Source organism: Ranitomeya imitator, chromosome 3, assembly GCF_032444005.1.
Source record: "Ranitomeya imitator isolate aRanImi1 chromosome 3, aRanImi1.pri, whole genome shotgun sequence".
NCBI classification, from domain to species: domain Eukaryota; kingdom Metazoa; phylum Chordata; class Amphibia; order Anura; family Dendrobatidae; genus Ranitomeya; species Ranitomeya imitator.
The window spans coordinates 13075388-13098259 of NC_091284.1; the positions used below are offsets into that span (position 1 = coordinate 13075388).

General features: G+C 45.0%; 1 protein-coding gene across 3 annotated transcripts in view; it reads right to left on the minus strand.

Annotated features, from left to right (window-relative positions):
• Window positions 1-22872, minus strand: part of LOC138672486 (uncharacterized) — a 429950-nt gene that overhangs the window by 129641 nt on the left and 277437 nt on the right. Inside the window, exons 4-5 of one of the 3 annotated variants that reach the window (XM_069760501.1) lie at window positions 11576-11846; window positions 1737-1974 (exon numbers count right to left, since the gene is read on the minus strand). In XM_069760501.1, coding sequence (XP_069616602.1) covers window positions 1929-1974; window positions 11576-11846 — 317 coding nt within the window. In that variant the 3' untranslated portion in view covers window positions 1737-1928. Of the gene's footprint in view, window positions 1-1736; window positions 1975-11575; window positions 11847-22249; window positions 22533-22872 lie in introns of those variants that run through there. The other 2 variants (XM_069760503.1, XM_069760504.1) reach the window with 2 other exon arrangements.

A 22872-nucleotide genomic window follows, 5' to 3' on the forward strand; every position in this document is an offset into this window, starting at 1 on the left:
CCACGGGAACTAGTCAGAGGCGGAGTGGCGTGTAGTGTCTGCAACATGAAGCTGTGTGTGTAAGAGACATGGTCACAACCTGCAGTCACCCCATGGAAACTGGGCAAAGAGAAGTCCGGCGTGTGTAGGGACTGTCATTAGGAAGATGCCGTATACTATGTAGTGCAATGTTTATGTGAACTAAACATAAAATCTATGTACTTGTGAGGGATAGACTGTGTGAAGTAACACATGAAAGAGACGTAGTGCTGGAACTTTGTGGGTCACTGCCTCTTCACTGCGTACGTGTACTACCGCTGCACTACAATATATATATATATATATATATATATATATATATATATATATATATACAGTGCCTTGCGAAAGTATTCAGCTCCCTGGAACTTTTCAACCTTTTCCCACATATCATGCTTCAAACATAAAGATACCAAATGTAAATTTTTGGTGAAGAATCAAGTGGAACACAATTGTGAAGTTGAACGAAATTTATTGGTTATTTTAAATTTTTGTGGAAATTCAAAAACTGAAAAGTGGGGGGTGCAATATTATTCGGCCCCTTTACTTTCAGTGCAGAAGTTCGTTGTGGATCTCTGAATGATCCAATGTTGTCCTAAATGCCTAATGATGATAAATATAATCCACCTGTGTGTAATCAAGTCTCAGTATAAATGCACCTGCTCTGTGATAGTCTCAGGGTTCTGTGTGAAGCACAGAGAGCATCATGAAGACCAAGGAACACAACAGGCAGGTCCGTGATACTGTTGTGGAGAAGTTTAAAGCCGGATTTGGATACAAAATGATTTCCAAAATTTTAAACATCCCAAGGAGCACTGTGCAAGCGATCATATTGAAAATGAAGGAGTATCATACCACTGCAAATCTACCAAGACCCGGCCGTAGCTCTAAACTTTCATCTCACACAAGGAGAAGACTGATCCGAGATGCAGCCGAGAGGCCCATGATCACTCTGGATGACCTGCAGAGATCTACAGCTGAGGTGGGACAGTCTGTCCATAGGACAACAATCAGTCGTACACTGCACAAATCTGGCCTTTATGGAAGAGTGGCAAGAAGAAAGCCATTTCTCAAAGATATCCATAAAAAGTGTCGTTTAAAGTTTCCAACAAGCCACCTGGGAGACACCAAACATGTGCAAGAAGGTGCTCTAGTCATATGAAACCAAAATCAAACTTTTTGGCAACAATGCCAAAGAATATGTTTGGCGTAAAGGCAACACAGCTCATCACCCTGAACACACCATCCCCACTGTCAAACATGGTGGTGGCAGCATCATGGTTTGGGCCTGCTTTTCTTCAGCAGGGACAGGGAAGATGGTTAAAATTGAAGGAGAGATGGATGGAGCCAAATACAGGACCATTCCTGAAGAAAACCTGTTGGAGTCTGCAAAAGACCTGAGACTGGGACAGAGATTTGTCTTCCAACAAGACAATGATCCCAAACATAAAGCAAAATCTACAATGGAACGGTTCACATATAAACTTTTCAGTTTTTGAATTTCCACAAAAATTTAAAATAACCAATAAATTTTGTTCAACTTCACAATTGTGTTCCAGTTGTTGTTGATTCTTCACCAAAAATTGACATTTGGTATCTTTGTTTGAAGCATGGTATGTGGGAAAAGGCTGAAAAGTTCCAGGAGCCGAATACTTTCGCAAGGCACTGTATGAAATATTTGCTACATATGTGGAAGTAGAATAAAAGTAAAACTTTACCTGTTTAAGACTTCAGTTATAAAAGTGAAGATATAAATGAATGCAGCCTAAAAGGGATCGGACAGGTTCTGAACCATCAGATTTTCCATATTATTGGACAGTCATTGAAAAGTCTATTTTCCTTCCTTGCAGCTTATTGGTGACCTGGAGTCACCTCTGGTTCCAAGTAAAAAACTGCAGTGTTGACAGAACTCAGACTGTACATTGCTTCCCGATGGGAGAGATTGGTGGAAACAACCTTGCAAAAATTAAAAAAAAAAAATCCAACCGTAGGGCAAAAAAGGTAACATAATCTGCAGATATTACATTTTTTGAAAGGGATATTCCCAATTATTATACAATGGCGTAAATACGCTCAGTTATGGGTCAATTTTCCTTAATCTTTTTTACTGTCTATGAGGCACTGCTGTACAGGGAGCTGCTCCGTTCACATACATAGGGCTGGGTTGCACTTCCCTACACTGCAGATAGATGGCAGTGATGCTGTGGAGGGGGAAAAAATGCTGCTGCCCCTGTTCTTTTGCAAGGTCCTGACAATCAGACCCCTTCTGATCAGTAAGTAAAATACCATTATGTTTAATGTTGAGGGATCTCCTTTAGGCTGGAGTCACACACAACGTATAAAACAATCGGTCCGTTTTACACAGACCAGAATCGCAGAAATGTTCCCTGAACAGTGATCCGTATGTCATCCGTGTGCAGTGCGAGGCTGCGATTTTCTTGCATGTAAGCCTCCATGTGACATCCGTATGGCGAGATTTACTCACCACTTGCAAAATAGACATATAATGGATCCATGGGCTCAAATATTTGTGAAAACATATATACAGTCTACCGTATATATATATATATATATATATATATATATATATATGAGTGAGACACATACCTCTCTGTGTTCATCATCTCATTACATACATTTACATTTGACCAGCTTGATTTTCCTGAAATTGCCTGCGCCCCCAACAACCAATGTGCGAAAATTTTGCACAGGCCAACTTGTTTTATTGTATTTGTATTATTGAGATCCTTAGTTGGGTATGCGGTTTGGTTTAGACATGGGGCAGTATAGAGAGACATGAGAACAGAATGGAGACAACATAATGGCAGTGTGGAGAGACATGGGGGCAGGATGATAACATATGAGGCCAGGAAAGAGACACCACAAGGGGCCAGGAGTGAGACGTGTGGGCTCCAGAATGGAATACATATATTAGCAGGATGTGGGAAATTATTACTGTAGGGGCTGATTAAGAGATATTATTACTGCTGTGATGTATTTTATTTTTGAGGATACTATTTTCAGTGAAGGGGAGGTCCTCTTACTGTGCAGGGCGACACTGTCGCTTTTTTTCTCTATCTGGCACAGTGTAAAAGTTGGGTAAAAATGGGGGAATGTGCTCTAAATAACTGTGATTTTCAAGTCCTGGATCGAAGAATTGATGGCGGTCTGCGCTGGATGAAAAAGAAAAGGAAAGATGAAGGACTTCAACTACAGACATCACCAGTGACTCAGTGTGTTACCTGTACACTGACACTATACACTGTATACTATGTACAGAGCTCCTGTGTATAAGGACAACGGTGATTCCGGTGTTACCTGAACACTATATACAGAGGTCCTGTGCATAATGTCACCGCACACCACTGTATTACCTGTACATTATATACAAAGCTCCTGTGTATAATGTCACTGATGATCACTGTATTACCTGCACACTGACACTATATACAGAGCTCCTGTGTATAATGACACATTGTCATGCGGAACAAGTGTATGGTTATGTATGTGATCTGCTGTTTGATGGGAACTGTTAATGTGTGATTGGTGAGGACGTAGTGAAGAAGTGGAGGTGGGACTGTGGAAGGTTCGAGGCGTGGAGGAGGAGCTGGGGTAGAGCCTGAGTGCAGTCTCATAGGGGCCCAAAAACATTGGCCCTGAAATTCCTGGTGGGAGCTCTGAGGGAAGGTAACGGATCTCATGTGTAGTGCGGAACTGGACGGAAAATCCAAAAGGCTGACAAAAATCAGTAAACGTAGGGATTGTCCAGGAGGAATGAATAGGAATGCTGAAATTGTACTGTATTAAGGAAACAAGACATGAGAAGTGTGCCGCCCGATACTGCGTGTTACAATCTGATGAACTGGAACTGTCCAGTAAACTTCTGTGTGCTGAAACGTACTGGAAGTCCCCTGATTTATGTGCAGCGGCATCTGGAGATGGAGACTGGAAGACACCAGAGGCCTGCGGCCTACAAGTGATTGTCACACAACCCAAACTCAGCGTCATATTGGGATTGGGACAAGATTTTCCTGTAAAGTGCCAGGGAGTGATGGAGGAGCAGTTTGTCCATGGTTACCGCCCTCCGGTACCTTACAGATACATGGTAAGTGTGCCAGACTGATGGACTATAGATACACCGTAAGTGTGCCAGACTAACGGACTACGAAGATGAATCGCCTGCCAGGGCCGTGGGGTACTCGGTACCGGGTCCAGTACTTCACAGGGGGATGTAATGGCGGCGACCCGGTCCGTTACCCTGGGCGCCCATGTAAAAGGGAAAGGTCTTTTAAGGGATAAAGTTTATGTTCATGACGCCACCTGTGGTATTCGGTCAGTTGTGACCGACGCTGCTTTAAGGGGTCCTCTGGGGTGATGTTAAGGCAGCTATATGGTATACCTTCCCACAGGTGAAGTGTATCCCCAGGGCTCCCGGCGTATGGATGGTAAATGGTGAGAGGTGCAGTAAAGAGCGAGGACACAGGCTTGCAGTCTCTTTACCTTGTTTACAGTTGATTTCAGCAGCCACAGTCCAGGGCACCAGATCACAGGGCAGGCAGGGTCAGGCCGGCTTGGAGGCAAGTCCAGAGTCCCCTTATCCAGGTGAAAATAAAAGCCTTCCCCTGTGCCGTGGTGGTGTAGTCCCTTACTGCCTATGGTTTCACATAAGATCCTTACAGATGTTATCTCTCTCTCTGTCCCCCAGATTGGATAGGACGTAACCCATATGACTGGTGGCTTGAGGCGGTTTATAGGGACTCTAGCACACCCCGGGCTCTGAGGGGTGCCACCGTGCCTCCTGGGTATTGGTGCGGACAGGTAACTTACAGTTCAGCTGTCCTGCCGGTCTCTGATGTAAGTCGTAGAGGTCCTTACAACCTCGGTGTTCTGGCTACCGGTTTTCTGCACCTCAGAAGGAGGCAGCCTGCTTGTAGCTGGTCTCTCTCTGGTATCCTCTCCTGTGCTTTGCTCTCCTGCACGCTCACTGCAATACCTTCGGCTTTCTGTATAGCCTCTTCCCAGGAGCTGCAGCAATGTGGCTTACACAGCTCCATAAACCCTCTCTCCTCATACTTCTCTAGTCTGCAGTCTGGCAGTCACTCGCTGTCTGAGGAACTAACTACTTTCCCTCCAAAACCACAATATATATATGTTGGGAGTCACCTAATAAATAGGATCAAAAGCTCCCCCTTGTGGCCTGGAGTGTGAATGTGTTGCATGCTTGTGGTTACCTGGTGACAGTTATCCTTTCTTGCCTGCAAACGTAACATCACTCTCCCCGTGAGGAAAGCAATATTACTGTGATGACCAGGACCCTGGGGCGCCACAGATACATGGTAAGTTTGCTGGGCTGACAGACTATAGATGCCCGGTAAATGTGCCGGACTGACGGTCTATTATTATTATTATTATTATTATTATTATTATTATCATTTAATTTATATAGCACCATGAATTCCATAGTGCTGTACATGAGAAGGGGTTACATACAAGTTACAGATATCACTTACAGTAAACTAACAATGACAGACTGATACAGAGGGGCGAGGACCCTGCCCTTGCGGGCTTACATTCTACAGGATTGTGGGGAAGGAGACAGGAGGTCGAGGGTTGCAGTAGCTCTGATGGTGTTGAGGTGGCCGTGTGGTCTTTACAGGCTGTAAGCTTCTTTGAAGAGATGGGTTTTCAGGTTTGTTTTGAAGGATCCAAATGTGGATAATCGGACGTGTTGGGGCATAGAATTCCAGAGGATGGGGGATATTCTGGAGAAGTCTTGGAGGTGGTTGGGTGAGGAGCGAATAAGCGTGGAGGAGAGGAGGTGGTCTTGGGAGGACCGGCGATTACGTGAGGGAAGATATTGAGAGATCTATAGATACACGGTAAATATGCCTAACTGAGGGTCTATAGATACACGGTAAGGGTGCGTGTCCACGGTCCGTAATGATGACGGAAAACTCGCTCCTCCCAAAGCGCCGCCCCCTTCGATACGTGTGGTGATTCCGGATGTGCTTATTGCACACATCCGGAATCTCCGCACCCCATACATAGGGCATTGTGATATACCTTGCAGCAATGGAGCGTCGCTGCAAGTATACAGACATGCTACGTTCTAAAAAGATGCGTCGCATGTCCGTAAATGCGGGGCCACCGGAAGCGTGTTCGCACTCATAGTGGAGACCGGATTTCATATTTCAAATTTCGTGGCTTCAGTCAACCCCCTTATACAGAAGCGATTACCTCCTGTCAGTGTTTCGCTGGTGGACGGGTAGAGCGAGATGTGACTGTTCTACATGTGAGATCGTCACTTAGTATTAAATGGACTACGGCGGACAGGGAGTATATGTTAGTTTATTATTTTTGATTGTTTGCAGGAGACGCGGGCGTCTGGGATTAGGCGTTTGGTGATTACGTATATTGTATGTCATTATGTAAATATTTTTTTTTTTCACAATTGAACACAGTCGCAGGATGATGAGACAATTCTCCCATCATCAGCTCATGCTGTCACTATTATATGTGACAGCAGACATATTCGGATGGGAGTAGTAGTCCCATCAGACGACGCCTGGGTACACACTCACACACACACACACACAGACAGACACACACACCCGCAGACAAACGCACACATAAATGCACACAGACAGACACACATATTCTCCGCTCACACTTCCTCCTTCTGACATCATTTCCTTTCTGCAGTGTTTTTGGCAGGCAGATCCGCAGTCCTTTTTACATCTATGGTTTTGCTGCGGATTTGACTGACTCAATGGAAGTCAATGGGTGCAGAAGCGCTTCAGATCCACAAAAATAATTGACATGTTGCGGAAAATAAAACGCTGTGAATCAGGATGGAATTTTCCGCAGCACTTTTTGGAAGTGCATTTGAACAGCAAGGTTGATTGCTGTTGAGGGGAACTAGAGAAAAAAAAAAAAAATCTATAAATCTTCAGCAGAGCGAGTGTGAGCGAGCTGAGTGTGGCCTGAGCGTAAGTGTGGACGGCGGTAAGTGTGACTTGTGATTCAGTGACTTTGGATTCAGGGAGTTTCCAAGGGAGGAATTACTAAATTGCTGTCTGATTTTTATTAATACTTTGTATTTATTTTTATTTTTTTTATTGAACTGTTCTGTCTGGTGCAATCCCCATTAGGAAATGTGCTCCACGATTGTTAATGCCATCCAGTGCACATCTTGCCACATGTATGCAGTCCTTGAGCAGCCGATCGAGGGTGCATACTGCTGTGCGAGATGTGAGCACGTTGTGCATTTGGAAACCCAGATTCTGACTCTAAATGTGCAGCTGGCAACACTGCGATCCATTGACAATATGGAGAGGAGTCTTCTGCTCACGGAGCAGACGCTCAATGGGACAGATGAGGGGGGGGATGGTGGGATGGAGCTGCAGGACAATGACGTAGCAAGCTGGGTGACAGTTAGGAAGCGGGGTAGAGGGAAGAGTGCCAGGGAGGCTAGTCCTGACCTGGCACACCCCAATAAGTTTGCTAAGTTGGCAGATGAGGGGGGTGCCAGTACAGGGGTAGCACTGCTGCAGCCAGGCATGTCCTCTGAAAGCCGGAGGAGTGACTGCTCCAGTAAGGAGGGAAATAGGAGAGCAGGGCAGGCCAGACAGGTGCTGGTAGTGGGCGACTCAATTATTAGGGGAACAGATAGGGCAATCTGTCACAAAGACAGGGATCGTCGAACGGTGTGCTGCCTACCTGGCGCTCGAGTCCGACACATCGCTGATCGGGTGGACAGATTACTGGGAGGGGCTGGTGAGGACCCAGCGGTCATGGTGCACATTGGCACTAATGACAAAGTTAGAGGTAGGTGGAAGGTCCTTAAAGATGATTTCAGGGATTTAGGCTGCAAGCTGAAAGCAAGGACCTCCAATGTGGTATTTTCCGAAATACTGCCGGTACCACGTGCCACGCCAGAGAGGCAACGGGAGATTAGGGAGGTTAATAAGTGGCTCAAGAATTGGTGTAGGAAGGAGGGGTTTGGGTTCCTGCAGAACTGGGCCGACTTTTCAGTTGGCTACAGGCTCTACGCTAGGGACGGGTTGCACCTCAATGGGGAGGGTGCAGCTGTGCTGGGGGAGAGAATGGCTAGAAGGTTGGAGGAGTGTTTAAACTAGGAATTGGGGGGGAGGGTATTCATTTTATAGGAGGGGAAGATAGTGCAGACAGAGACCTGGGCACAAATAAGGAAGTTGGGGGTGGCGGTGGCATGGGGGGTGCGGTCAGAACAGTTAATAATTTAAGAAATAGAAGTACAGAGAGGAACATAAAGTGCATGTATACTAATGCCAGAAGCATCGCCAACAAAATGGATGAATTAGAACTAATGTTGTTGGAGCGTAATTATGACATGGTGGGGATATCTGAAACGTGGCTGGATGAGAGCCATGACTGGGCTGTTAACTTGCAGGGCTATAGCCTGTTCAGAAATGACCGTACAGATAAGCGAGGGGGAGGGGTGTGTCTATATGTAAAATCATCCTTAAAACCCATCCTGCGCGATAATATAGGTGAATTTAATGAAAATGTAGAATCCCTGTGGGTGGAGATAAGGGGAGGGGGAAAAAATAATAAATTACTGATAGGGGTTTGTTATAAATCTCCAAAAATAATGGAAGCAATGGAGAATATCCTCGTAAAGCAAATAGATGAAGCTGCGACTCAAGGAGAAGTCATTATTATGGGGGACTTCAACTACCCTGAAATAGATTGGGGAACAGAAACCTGCAGTTCCAGCAAAGGTAATCGGTTTTTGACAATTATGAGAGACAATTACCTTTCACAACTGGTTCAGGACCCAACAAGAAGGGGGGCACTACTAGACATAATATTAACCAACAGGCCAGACCGCATATCAAATATAAGGGTTGGGGGTCACTTGGGAAATAGCGATCACAAAATAATAAGTTTTCATGTATCCTTTAAAAAGATGTGTAGTAGAGGGGTTACAAGGACACTAAACTTCAGGAGGGCAAATTTCCAACGGATGAGAGAGGATCTTGGTGCAATTAACTGGGACGATATCCTGAGACACAAAAATACACAAAGAAAATGGGAGACGTTTATTAGCATCCTGGATAGGACCTGTGCACAGTATATACCGTATGGGAATAAACATACTAGAAATAGGAGGAAACCAATATGGCTAAATAGAGCTGTAAGGGGCGCAATAAGTGGCAAAAAGAAAGCATTTAGAGAATTAAAGGAAGTAGGTAGTGAGGAGGCATTAAATAAATACAGAAAATTAAATAAATTCTGTAAAAAGCAAATCAAGGCAGCAAAGATTGAGACAGAGAGACTCATTGCCAGAGAGAGTAAAAATAATCCTAAAATATTCTTTAACTACATAAATAGTAAGAAACTAAAAAATGATAGTGTTGGCCCCCTTAAAAATAGTCTGGGTGAGATGGTGGATGAGGATGAGGAAAAAGCCAATATGCTAAATGACTTTTTTTCATCAGTATTTACACAAGAAAATCCCATGGCAGACAAAATGTCTAGTGATAAAAATTCCCAATTAAATGTCACCTGCTTAACCCAGCAGGAAGTGCGGCGGCGTCTAAAAATCACTAAAATTGACAAATCTCCGGGCCCGGATGGGATACACCCTCGAGTACTGCAGGAATTAAGTACAGTCATTGATAGACCATTATTTTTAATCTTTAAAGACTCCATAATAACAGGGTCTGTGCCACAGGACTGGCGTATAGCAAATGTGGTGCCAATATTCAAAAAGGGAACAAAAACTGAACTCGGAAATTATAGGCCAGTAAGCTTAACCTCTACTGTGGGTAAAATCCTGGAGGGCATTCTAAGGGATGCTATACTGGAGTATCTGAAGAGGAATAACCTCATGACCCAGTATCAGCACGGGTTTACTAGGGACCGTTCATATCAGACTAATTTGATCAGTTTCTATGAAGAGGTAAGTTCCGGATTGGACCAAGGGAAACCAGTGGATGTAGTGTATATGGACTTTTCAAAAGCTTTTGATACGGTGCCACACAAAAGGTTGATACATAAAATGAGAATAATGGGGATAGGGGAAAATATGTGCAAGTGGGTTAAGAGCTGGCTCAGGGATAGGAAACAAAGGGTGGTTATTAATGGAGCACACTCGGACTGGGTAGCGGTTAGCAGTGGGGTACCACAGGGGTCAGTATTGGGCCCTCTACTTTTTAACATATTTATTAATGACCTTGTAGGGGGCATTCAGAGTAGAATTTCAATATTTGCAGATGACACTAAACTCTGCAGGGTAATCAATACAGAAGAGGACAATTTTATATTACAGGATGATTTATGTAAACTAGAAGCTTGGGCTGATAAATGGCAAATGAGCTTTAATGGGGATAAATGTAAGGTCATGCACTTGGGTAGAAGTAATAAGATGTATAATTATGTGCTTAATTCTAAAACTCTGGGCAAAACCGTCAATGAAAAAGACCTGGGTGTATGGGTGGATGACAAACTTAAATTCAGTGGCCAGTGTCAGGTAGCGGCTACAAAGGCAAATAAAATAATGGGATGCATTAAAAGAGGCATAGATGCTCATGAGGAGAATATAATTTTACCTCTATACAAGTCACTAGTTCGACCACACTTAGAATACTGTGCACAGTTCTGGTCTCCGGTGTTTAAGAAAGACATAGCTGAACTGGAGCAGGTGCAGAGAAGAGCGACCAAGGTTATTAGAGGACTGGGGGGTCTGCAATACCAAGATAGGTTATTACACTTGGGGCTATTTAGTTTGGAAAAACGAAGACTAAGGGGTGATCTTATTTTAATGTATAAATATATGAGGGGACAGTACAAAGACCTTTCTGATGATCTTTTTAATCATAGACCTGAAACAGGGACAAGGGGGCATCCTCTGCGGTTGGAGGAAAAAAGGTTTAAGCATAATAACAGACGCGGATTCTTTACTGTAAGAGCAGTGAGACTATGGAACTCTCTGCCGTATGATGTTGTAATGAGTGATTCATTACTTAAATTTAAGAGGGGACTGGATACATTTCTGGAAAAGTATAATGTTACAGGGTATATACACTAGATTCCTTGATAGGGCGTTGATCCAGGGAACTAGTCTGATTGCCGTATGTGGAGTCGGGAAGGAATTTTTTTCCCCAATGTGGAGCTTACTCTTTGCCACTTGGGTTTTTTTTGCCTTCCTCTGGATCAACATGTTAGGGCATGTTAGGTTAGGCTATGGGTTGAACTGGATGGACATATAGTCTTCCTTCAACCTTAATAACTATGTAACTATGTAACTATGTGCACACCAATTCTGGATTCCCATTGATTAACATTGCTTGAGCAATACTTTGCAGATTTGGTGTAATTCTGCATAGAAAAAACGCTGCAGATCAGCAACAAATCCGCAACGTGTGCACATAGCCTAAGTGTGCCGGACTGATGGTCGATAAATAGAAGTAAAACAGTGATTATTCTTGTCACATAATATTTTCTCTTCTAACAACTTGTGCTAAATATTCTCTAGCTTTTTATTGTCTGGATCCGATAGACATTTATGTACCTCTGATCCTCATCCGTCCTCCTAGGATCCTGGTTATCATCCGTCCTCATGGGATCCTGGTTATCATCCGTCCTCATGGGATCCTGGTTATCATCCGTCCTCATGGGATCCTGGTTATCATCCGTCCTCATGGGATCCTGGTTATCATCCGTCCTCATGGGATCCTGGTTATCATCCGTCCTCATGGGATCCTGGTTATCATCCGTCCTCATGGGATCCTGGTTATCATCCGTCCTCATGGGATCCTGGTTATCATCTGTCCTCATAGAATCTGTAGGAAACAATCAGATCCATCACATCACAGCGATGTCACAATATACAGACAACCCGTTCTTCAAAAGGGAATATGTCCGCAGGTTTTTGCCCTCTAATTTGAGAGCAGCCTGACGTAGAGGCAGAGACACTGCTTCCAGCAATGTGTAAATTATTGGGCTGCTTGCTGTAGTGTTATCAGCAGATTATCACTAGACACGGCTATGTAGTCCTCCACATTCATGTGTTCTGTATAACCCCGTCCCCACCAGTGATTGGCAGCTTTCTCTGTATAACCCACAGAAGTGATTGCCAGTTTTCTGTGTACACTGTGTATAGGCAGAAAGTTGCCAACCTGTGTTGAGGGCGAGGTTATACAGAGAAAGCTGCCAATCACTGGTGGGGCGGGGTTATACAGAACACATGAATGTGGAGGACTACATAGCCGTGTCTAGTGATAATCTGCTGATAACACTACAGCAAGCAGCCCAATAATTGAGACATTGCTGGACACTACTGGAACAACACGTCCATCTTGAACTGTCCTCCCACCTCTCCTCCTGCTCCCTCTTTGACCGCTTACAATCTGGCTTCCAAACACATCACTCAACTGAAACTGCCCTGACTGAGGTCACCAATGACGTATTAACCGCCAAGAGCAAGCGACACTACTCTGTCCTCCTCCTCCTGGACCTGTCCTCTGCCTACTACACTACTCTGTCCTCCTTCTCCTGGACCTGTCCTCTGCCTTCTACATTACTCTGTCCTCCTCCTCCTGGACCTGTCCTCTGCCTTCTACACTACTCTGTCCTCCTCATCCTCCTGGACCTGTCCTCTGCCTTCTACACTACTCTGTCCTCCTCCTCCTGGACCTGTCTTCTGCCTTCTAGACTACTCTGTCCTCCTTCTCCTGGACCTGTCCTCTGCCTTCTACACTACTCTGTCCTTATTCTCCTGGACCTGTCTTCTGCCTTTGACACTGTGGACCATTCCCTATTACTACAGATTCTCTCATCTCTTGGCATCACAGACTTGGCCCTATCCTGGATCTCGTCATATCTAACCTCATGTCTCCCTCTCCCACACCACCTCCTCACCTCGCCCCTTGTCTGTCAGTGTTCCCCAAGGCTCAGTCCTAGGACCCCTACTCTTCTCCATCTACACCTGCGCCTGGGACAGCTCATAGAATCCCACGGTTTACAATATCATCTCTAAGCCGATGACACGCAGATCTACCTATCCGGATCTGACCTCACCTCCTTCCTCATCAAAATCCCACACTGTCTGTCTGCTATCTCGGCCTTCTTTTCTGCTCGCTTTCTAAAACTGGACATGGATAAAGCAGAATTCATCATCTTTCCCCCTCCTCATTCTACCCCTCCACCAGACCTATCCATCAATGTCAGAGGCTGCTCACTTTCCCCAGTCCCGCGTGCTCGGTGCCTCGGGGTGATCCTCGACTCTGCCCTCTCTTTCAAGCCACATATCTAATCCCTTTCCTCCTCTTGCTGATTCCAACTCAAAAACATTTCCCGGATCCGTGCTTTCCTTGACCGCGACACCACAAAAACACTAGTCCATGCCCTCATCATCTCGCACCTCGACTACTGCAACCTCCTACTCTCTGGACTCCTCTCTAGCACTCTCGCACCCCTCCAATCTATCCTACACTCTGCTGCCCGACTAATCCACCTGTCCCCCCACTATTCCCCGGCCTCTCCCCTCTGTCACATACATTGTGTATCCTTTATTATATTCTGAATGAAAAGAAGCCCCAGAACGTCGTCCTGAGAGCCGCGATCCAGCTGTGCGGAGCTTGTATTAGTGATGTGTGTTCATCGTTCTGCCGCACTCGGATGTAGGATGGCAGGTCTCTAGTTTCCATCACTATAATGTGGGGGTCTCCAACCTGCGACTTGTGGGCCCTAGACGTGCGGCTTGTAACTGTCTGCTAGATCTGGTGCATCAAGCTGGCAGCGTACTATGAAGCGATGGTCTCCAGATGGTGACGTTTGTGAGTCGCTCTGCACAGAAAGGTTGGGGTCCGCTGCTATAAAGGGGTATGCGCTAATTTCTTATTCATGACCTATCTTTAAGGAAAAGTCCTTAATTTCAGATACATGGGGGTCTGACACCTGTTAGCAGCTCTGGTGGTAGTCAGATGTTCTGCAGCTCAGATCACATTTACTTCCATGGGAGCAGAGCTGCAGTACTGACAATGGCCACTACCTAGTGTATGGCGCTGTTCTCACTCCTCACACTGTGTACATCCGGCTGCCAGTAACAGATGATGCAGACGAGGACGAACAGATATAAAGAGTTGTCCTCCATCTAGACGTCACAGGTAGCTGCTGTCTGACCCAAGAAAGCAACCCCCGACCAGAAGAGGCAATATATATATATATATATATATATATATCATGTAGCATCAGCTTTCCCAACATGTTTCACCATGTGGCATCTTCAGGGGTCTGAGGTGAAGGGAGCAGAACATGTGTCCATCAGATTGTAGTGTCTGGTGTCTGCCGGCATTGGACCGGCCCAGGAGTTAAAGGGAACCTGTCACCCCGAAAATCGCGGGTGAGGTAATCCCACCGGCATCAGGGGCTTATCTACAGCATTCTGTAATGCATTCTGTAATGCTGTAGATAAGCCCCCGATGTTACCTGAAAGAGGAGAAAAAGACGTTAGATTATACTCAGGGGCGGTCCCGCTGCTGGTCTGGTCAAACGGGTGTCTCTGGTCCGCTCCGGCGCCTCCCATCTTCATTCCAAGATGTCCTCTTCTGATCTTCAGCCACGGTTCCGGCGCAGGCGTACTTTGCCTGCCCTGTTGAGGGCAGACAAAGTACTGCAGTGCTCAGGCGCTGGGCCTCTCTGACCTTTCCGGCGCCTGCGCATTACAGAATGCTGTAGATAAGCCCCTGATGCCGGTGGGCTTACCTCACCCGCGATTTTCGGGGTGACAGGTTCCCTTTAATCAGTGTACATGGTGAAAGCCTCGATATACTGACAGTTCCACTAGTTCTGCCGGTGACTCCTGGAGCTGGCGTCCCTTCGATCACGTGATCAGTCATGTGACTATAACCCCTGGGAAAAATTCTGGAATCATCGGCCTTGGAGGATGTTCAGTCAGTTGTTTAATTTTGTAGAAAAAAAGCCGATCACAGACATGGCACCAAACTAAAGTCATTCCAAATGGCAACTTTCTGGCTTTAAGAAACACTAAAAGAAATCACGAACAAACAATGTGGCAGTCAGTACTTTTTTTTAACCAAATATAGGGAAAAAATTATGAAATCACTCAATTCTGAGGAAAAAATTATGGAATCATGAAAAATAAACCAAAAAAACCCTCCAACACATCACTAGTATTTTGTTGCACCACCTCTGGCTTTTCTTGCAGTCTCTGAGGCCTGGACTTAATGAGGGTCACACAGGACTCTGCATCAATCTGGCTCCAACTTTTTCTGGTTGCTGTCTCCAGATCCGCTTTGCAGGTTGGATTCTTGTCATGGACCATTTTCTTCAACTTCCACCAAAGATTTTCAATTGGATTGAGATCCGGACTATTTGCAGCCATGACATTGACCTTATGTGTCTTTTTTTCAAGGAATGTTTTCACAGTTTTTGCTGTATGGCAGGATACATTATCATCTTGAAAAACGATTTCATCATCCACAAACATCCTTTCAATTGATGGGATAAGAAAAGTGTCCAAAATATCAACATAAACTTGTGCATTTATTGAAGACTAGATGGTGGCCCGATTCTAACGCATCAGGTATTCTAGAATATGTATGTATGTATGTATATAGCCGCCACATAGTATATAGCACAGGCTATGTACCAAACAGTATATAACACAGGCCACGCAGTATATAACATTGCCCACGTAGTATATAACACTGCCCACGTAGTATATAGCAGCCACATAGTATATAGCACATCCCACGCAGTATATAACACATCCAACGCAGTATATAACACAGCCCACGCAGTATATAACACAGCCCACGCAGAATATAGCACAGCCCACGCAGTATATAGCACAGCCCACGCAGTATATAGCACAGCCCATGCAGTATATAACACAGCCCATGCAGTATATAACACAGCCCACGCAGTATATAACACGGGCCATGCAGTATATAACACAGCCCACGTAATATATAGCACAGCCCACGCAGTATATAACAGCCCACGCAGTATATAACACTGCCCACGTAATATATAGCACAGCCCACACAGTATATAACACAGCCCACGCAGTATATAACACTGTCCACGTAGTATATAGCACAGACCACGCAGTGCATAACACAGGCCACGCAGTATATAACAGGCCACGCAGTATATAACAGGTCACGCAGTATATAACACAGCCCACGCAGTATATAACACTGCCCATATAGTATATAGCAGCCATGCAGTATATAACACAGCCCACGTAGTATATAGCAGTGTGGGCCCCATATTCCTATTAAAAAAAATAATTAAAATAAAAAATAGTTATATACTCACCCTCCGGCGTGCAGTGAAGCTGTCCCACTGCGTGCGCGGCTGCCGCCAGCTCCGTTCCCAGGATGCATTGCGAAATTACCCAGATGACTTAGCGGTCGGAAGCTGGCGGCAGCCGTGCACGCCTCGGCGGACGACGGAAGGTGAGAATAGCAGGTTTTTTGTTTTTTTATTATTATTAACATTAGATCTTTTTACTATTGATGCTGCATATTCAGCATCAATAGTAAAAAGTTAGTCACACAGGGTTAATAGCAGCGTTATCGGAGTGCGTTACCCGTGGCATAACGCTGTCCGTTAGCGCTGTCATTAACCCTGTGTGAGTGCTGACTGGAGGGGAGTATGGAGCGGGCGCCGGGCACTGGCTGGATGGGAGTAGGGAGGGGCTAATTCTCGGCCGGGCTGTGGCCGTCGCTGATTGGTCGCGGTAGCCGGCGAGACCAATCAGCGATGCGGGATTTCCGAGACGGAAGTTACAGACAGACCGACGGAAGTACCCCTTAGACAATTATATATATAGACTAGATTGTGGCCCGACTCTAACGCATCGGGTATTCTAGAATATGTATGTAGTTTATTTATGAAGATTTAAGAACAATGCAATAAATACACAGGATTTTCCGGGTAAAATATATACATTAGCATTAAATTTTATTGCTCATAGAACTTAATACAACTGAACGAAATTATTAAACACATCATCAAAATATATAAACCATTACATGAATATCTAACTGTATTTAAATAAATCATCGGAAGAAAGAAGTACATCGACACTATAATAAATTTGTGCGTGGCACTATGACTGACAGAACTGCGCCTGTCGCTGATTGGTTGCGGGAAGCTGGCGCGACCAATCAGCAACGCGGGATTTCCGCTACAGACAGAACTAGACGATTATAAAGTAGATATAATGACAGCTATCTCCCCAGTGCCTTTACCTGACATGCAGCCCCATATCATCAATGACTGTGGAAATTTGCATGTTCCCTTCAGGCAGTCATCTTTATAAATCTCATTGGAACGGCACCAAACAAAAGTTCCAGCATCATCACCTTGCCCAATGCAGATTCGCGATTCATCACTGAATATGACTTTCATCCAGTCATCCACAGTCCACGATTGCTTTTCCTTCGCCCATTGTAACCTTGTTTTTTTCTGTTTAGGTGTTAATGATGGCTTTCGTTTAGCTTTTCTGTATGTAAATCCCATTTCCTTTAGGCAGTTTCTTACAGTTCGGTCACAGACGTTGACTCCAGTTTCCTCCCATTTGTTCCTCATTTGTTTTGTTGTGCATTTCCTGTTTAGGAGACATATTGCTTTAAGTTCCCGGTCTTGACGCTTTGATGTCTTCCTTGGTCTACCAGTATGTTTGCCTTTAACAAGCTTCCCTTGTTGTTTGTATTTGGTCCAGATTTTAGACATAGCTGATTGTGAACAACCAACATCTTTTGCAACATTGCGTGATGATGATTTACCCTCTTTTAAGAGTTTGATAATCCTCAGTTTCAATTGACATCTCTCATGTTGGAGCCATGATTCATGTCAGTCCACTTGGTGCAGCAGCTCTCCAAAGTGTGATCACTCCTTTTTAGATGCAGACTAACGAGCAGATCTAATTTGATGCAGGTGTTAGTTTTGGGTATGAAAATTTACAGGGTGATTCCATAATTTTTTCCTCAGAATTGAGTGGTTCCAAAAAATTTTCCCTATGCTTGGTTAACCCCTTCCCGACCTTTGACGCCACGTAAGCGTCATGAAAGTCGGTGCCAATCCGACCCATGACGCCTATGTGGCGTCATGGAAAGTTCGCGTCCCTGCAGATCGGGTGAAAGGGTTAACTCCCATTTCACCCGATCTGCAGGGACAGGGGGAGTGGTAGTACAGCCCAGGGGGGGTGGCTTCACCCCCCCGTGGCTACGATCGCTCTGATTGGCTGTTGAAAGTGAAACTGCCAATCAGAGCGATTTGTAATATTTCACCTATTAAAACTGGTGAAATATTACAATCCAGCCATGGCCTATGCTGCAATATCATCGGCCATGGCTGGAAACACTAATGTGCCCCCACCCCACCCCACCGATCGCCCCCCCCCAGCCCTCCGATCTGTCCGGTACACTGCTCCGGCTCCCCTCTGTCCTGTGCTCCGCTCCCCCGTGCTCTTGTCCGCTCACCCCGTGCTACGTTCCACCCCCCCGTGCTCCGTTCCACCCCCCCGTGCTCCGTTCCACCCCCCGCGCTCCGATCCACCCCCCCATGCTCCGATCCACCCCCCGTGCTCCGTTCCACCCCCCCATGCTCCGTTCCACCCCCCTGTGCTCCGTTCCACCCCCCGTGCTCTGATCCACCCCACCATGCTCCGATCCTTCCCCCCCATGCTCCCCCCCACCCCATCATACTTACCGATCCTCCCGGGGTACGTCCGTCTTCTCCCTGGGCGCCGCCATCTTCCAAAATGACGGGCGCATGCGCAGTGCGCCCGCCGAATCTGCCGGCCGGCAGATTCGTTCCAAAGTGCATTTTGATCACTGAGATATAATCTATCACAGTGATCAAAATAAAAAAAATAATAAATGACCCCCCCTCTTTGTCACCCCCATAGGTAGGGACAATAAAAAAATAAAGAAATATTTTTGTTTCCACTAATGTTAGAATAGGGTTAGGGTTAGGGCTAGGGTTAGGGTTGCACATACCTTTAGAATTAGGCTATGTGCACACGGTGCGGATTTGGCTGTGGATCCGCAGCGGATTGGCCGCTGCGGATTCGCAGCAGTGTTCCATCAGGTTTACAGTACCATGTAAACCTATTGAAAACCAAATCCGCTGTGCCCATGGTACGGAAAATACAGCGCGGAAACGCTGCGTTGTATTTTCCGCAGCATGTCAATTCTTTGTGCGGATTCCGCAGCGTTGTACACCTGTTCCTCAATAGGAATCCATAGGTGAAATCCGCACAAAAAACACTGGAAATCCGCGGTAAATCCGCAGGTAAAACGCAGTGCCTTTTACCCGCGGATTTTTCAAAAATGATGCTGAAAAATCTCACACGAATCCGCAACGTGGGCACATAGCCTTAGGGTTAGGATTGGAATTAGGGTTGTGGTTAGGGTTGTGATTAGGGTTATGGCTACAGTTGGGATTAGGGTTAGGGGTGTGGGGGGGTTAGTGTTGGAGGTAGAATTGAGGGGTTTCCACTGTTTAGGCACATCAGGGGTCTCCAAATGCAACATGGCGCCACCATTGATTCCAGCCAATCTTGCATTCAAAAAGTCAAATGGTGCTCCCTCACTTCCGAGCCCCGACGTGCGCCCAAACAGTGGTTTACCCCCACATATGGGGTACCAGTGTACTCAGGACAAACTGCGCAACAATTACTGGGGTCCAATTTCTCCTGTTACCCTTGTGAAAATTAAAAAATGCTTGCTAAAACATCATTTTTGAGGAAAGAAAAATGATTTTTTATTTTCACGGCTCTGCGTTATAAACTTCTGTGAAGCACTTGGGGGTTCAAAGTCCTTACCACACATCTAGATTAGTTCCTTTGGGGGTCTAGTTTCCAAAATGGGGTCATTTGTGGGGGATCTCCAATGTTTAGGCACACAGGGGCTCTCCAAACGTGACATGGTGTCCGCTAATGATTGGAGCTAATTTTCCATTTAAAAAGCCAAATGGCGTGCCTTCCCTTCCGAGGCTTGCTGTGCGCCCAAACAGTGGTTTACCCCCACATATGGGGTATCAGCGTACTCAGGACAAACTGGACAACAACACTTGGGGTCCAATTTCTCCTATTACCCTTGGCAAAATAGGAAATTCCAGGCTAAAAAATCATTTTTGAGGAAAGAAAAATTATTTTTTATTTTCATGGCTCTGCGTTATAAACTTCTGTGAAGCACCTGGGGGTTTAAAGTGCTCAATATGTATCTAGATAAGTTCCTTGGGGGGTCTAGTTTCCAAAATGGGGTCACTTGTGGGGGAGCTCCAATGTTTAGGCACACAGGGGCTCTCCAAACGCGACATGGTGTCCGCTAACAATTGGAGCAAATTTTCCATTCAAAAAGTCAAATGGCGCGCCTTCCCTTCCGAGCCCTGCCGTGTGCCCAAACAGTGGTTTACCCCCACAAATGAGGTATCGGCGTACTCGGGAGAAATTGCCCAACAAATTTTAGGATCCATTTTATCCTATTGCCCATGTGAAAGTGAAAAAATTGAGGCGAAAATAATTTTTTTGTGAAAAAAAAGTACTTTTTCATTTTTACAGATCAATTTGTGAAGCACCTGAGGGTTTAAAGTGCTCATTAGGCATCTAGATAAGTTCCTTGGGGGGTCTAGTTTCCAAAATGGGGTCACTTGTCGGGGAGCTCCAATGTTTAGGCACACAGGGGCTCTCCAAACGCGACATGGTGTCCGCTAACGATGGAGATAATTTTTCATTCAAAAAGTCAAATGGCGCTCCTTCCCTTCCGAGCCTTACCATGTGCCCAAACAGTGGTTTACCCCCACATGTGAGGTATCAGTGTACTCAGGAGAAATTGCCCAACAAATTTTAGGATCCATTTTATCCTGTTGCCCATGTGAAAATGAAAAGATTGAGGCTAAAAGAATTTTTTTGTGAAAAAAAAGTACTTTTTCATTTTTACGGATCAATTTGTGAAGCACCTGGGGGTTCAAAGTGCTCACTATGCATCTAGATAAGTTCCTTGGGGTGTCTAGTTTCCAAAATGGGGTCACTTGTGGGGGAGCTCCAATTTTTAGGCACACGGGGGCTCTCCAAACGTGACATGGTGTCCGCTAAAGAGTGGAGCCAATTTTTCATTCAAAAAGTCAAATGGCGCTCCTTCCCTTCCAAGCCCTGCCGTGCGCCTAAACAGTGGTTTACCCCCACATATGAGGTATCAGCGTACTCAGGACAAATTGGACAACAACTTTCTTGGTTCAGTTTCTCCTTTTACCATTGGGAAAATAAAAAAATTGTTGCTAAAAGATAATTTTTTGTGACTAAAAAGTTAAATTTTCATTTTTTCCTTTCATGTTGCTTCTGCTGCTGTGAAGTACCTGAAGGGTTAATAAACTTCTTGAATGTGGTTTTGAGCACCTTGAGGGGTGCATTTTTTAGAATGGTGTCACTTTTGGGTATTTTCAGCCATATAGACCCCTCAAACTGACTTCAAATGTGAGGTGGTCCCTAAAAAAATGGTTTTGTAAATTTTGTTGTAAAAATGAGAGATCGCTGGTCAAATTTTAACCCTTATAACTTCCTAGCAAAAAGAAATTTTGTTTCCAAAATTGTGCTGATGTAAAGTATACATGTGGGAAATGTTATTTATTATCTATTTTGTGTCACATAACTCTCTGGTTTAACAGAATAAAAATTCAAAATGTGAAAATTGCGAAATTTTCAAAATTTTCGCCAAATTTCCGTTTTTATCACAAATAAACGCAGAATTTATTGACCTAAATTTACCACTAACATGAAGCCCAATATGTCACGAAAAAACAATCTCAGAACCGCTAGGATCCGTTGAAGCGTTCCTGAGTTATTACCTCATAAAGGGACACTGGTCAGAATTGCAAAAAACGGCCAGGTCTTTAATGTCAAAATAGGCTGGGTCATGAAGGGGTTAAAAAGTAACCATTACTGACTACCACATTTTTGTTCTTGATTTCTTTTAGTGTTTCTTAAAGCCAGAAAGTTGCCATTTGAAATGACTTTATTTTTGTACCATGTCTGTGATCGGCTTTTTATCTACAAAATTAAACAACTGAATGAACATCCTCCAAGGCCGGTGATTCCAGAATTTTTGCCAGGGGTTGTACTACCCCTATTGTGTGTGAATGTTAGTGGTAATGGTAGTAGGAATGTAGGATCAGATAAACTGTAGAATAATCATGAACATAACGACACCTGCGGGACTGGCTCCAGGGGTGGTTGAGGGGGCGAGACAATAATTTCCTTGACTGTTCATCTCCAGATCCTCAGTCCTGGACTCCGATCTCTTCTTCCTCAGACACTAGAAACATAAGAGATCACAGATCTAGTAGATCCCTCGTCTCCTCCACAGAATTATATCTTATATTTATCCAGGAAATCGCCCAACACCGACTTACCAAAAAGAGCACAGCAAAGACGATCAGAACAGCAACAAGAACACCAACAACAGGAACAAGAACACCAACAACAGGAAAATCTTCGGATGGGAGAAAGAAGAGATGCCAACATTGTAAGAGGCCTTGGACATTGCGGGATGAGTTGTAGTTCTGAGTCATTCATTCTACTAGACAGGGCACTGAAATTGGGGAAAACTCCAAGTGCAATGTGAAAAAAATACCACAATTCCACCATTGTTCATTGGATTTTGTTTCTACGGAGTCCATCGTGCAGTAAAAAGGACGTGGAAACAGCTCCGTACAATTACAACGATGCAAAACATGGATAGAGGTCTAAGGGGTAACGTTTCTCCTCGTGGAGACTGACGTACCGGCTCTGGCATGCCAAGGTGAGGAGGCTTATTCACCATGCAATGCTCC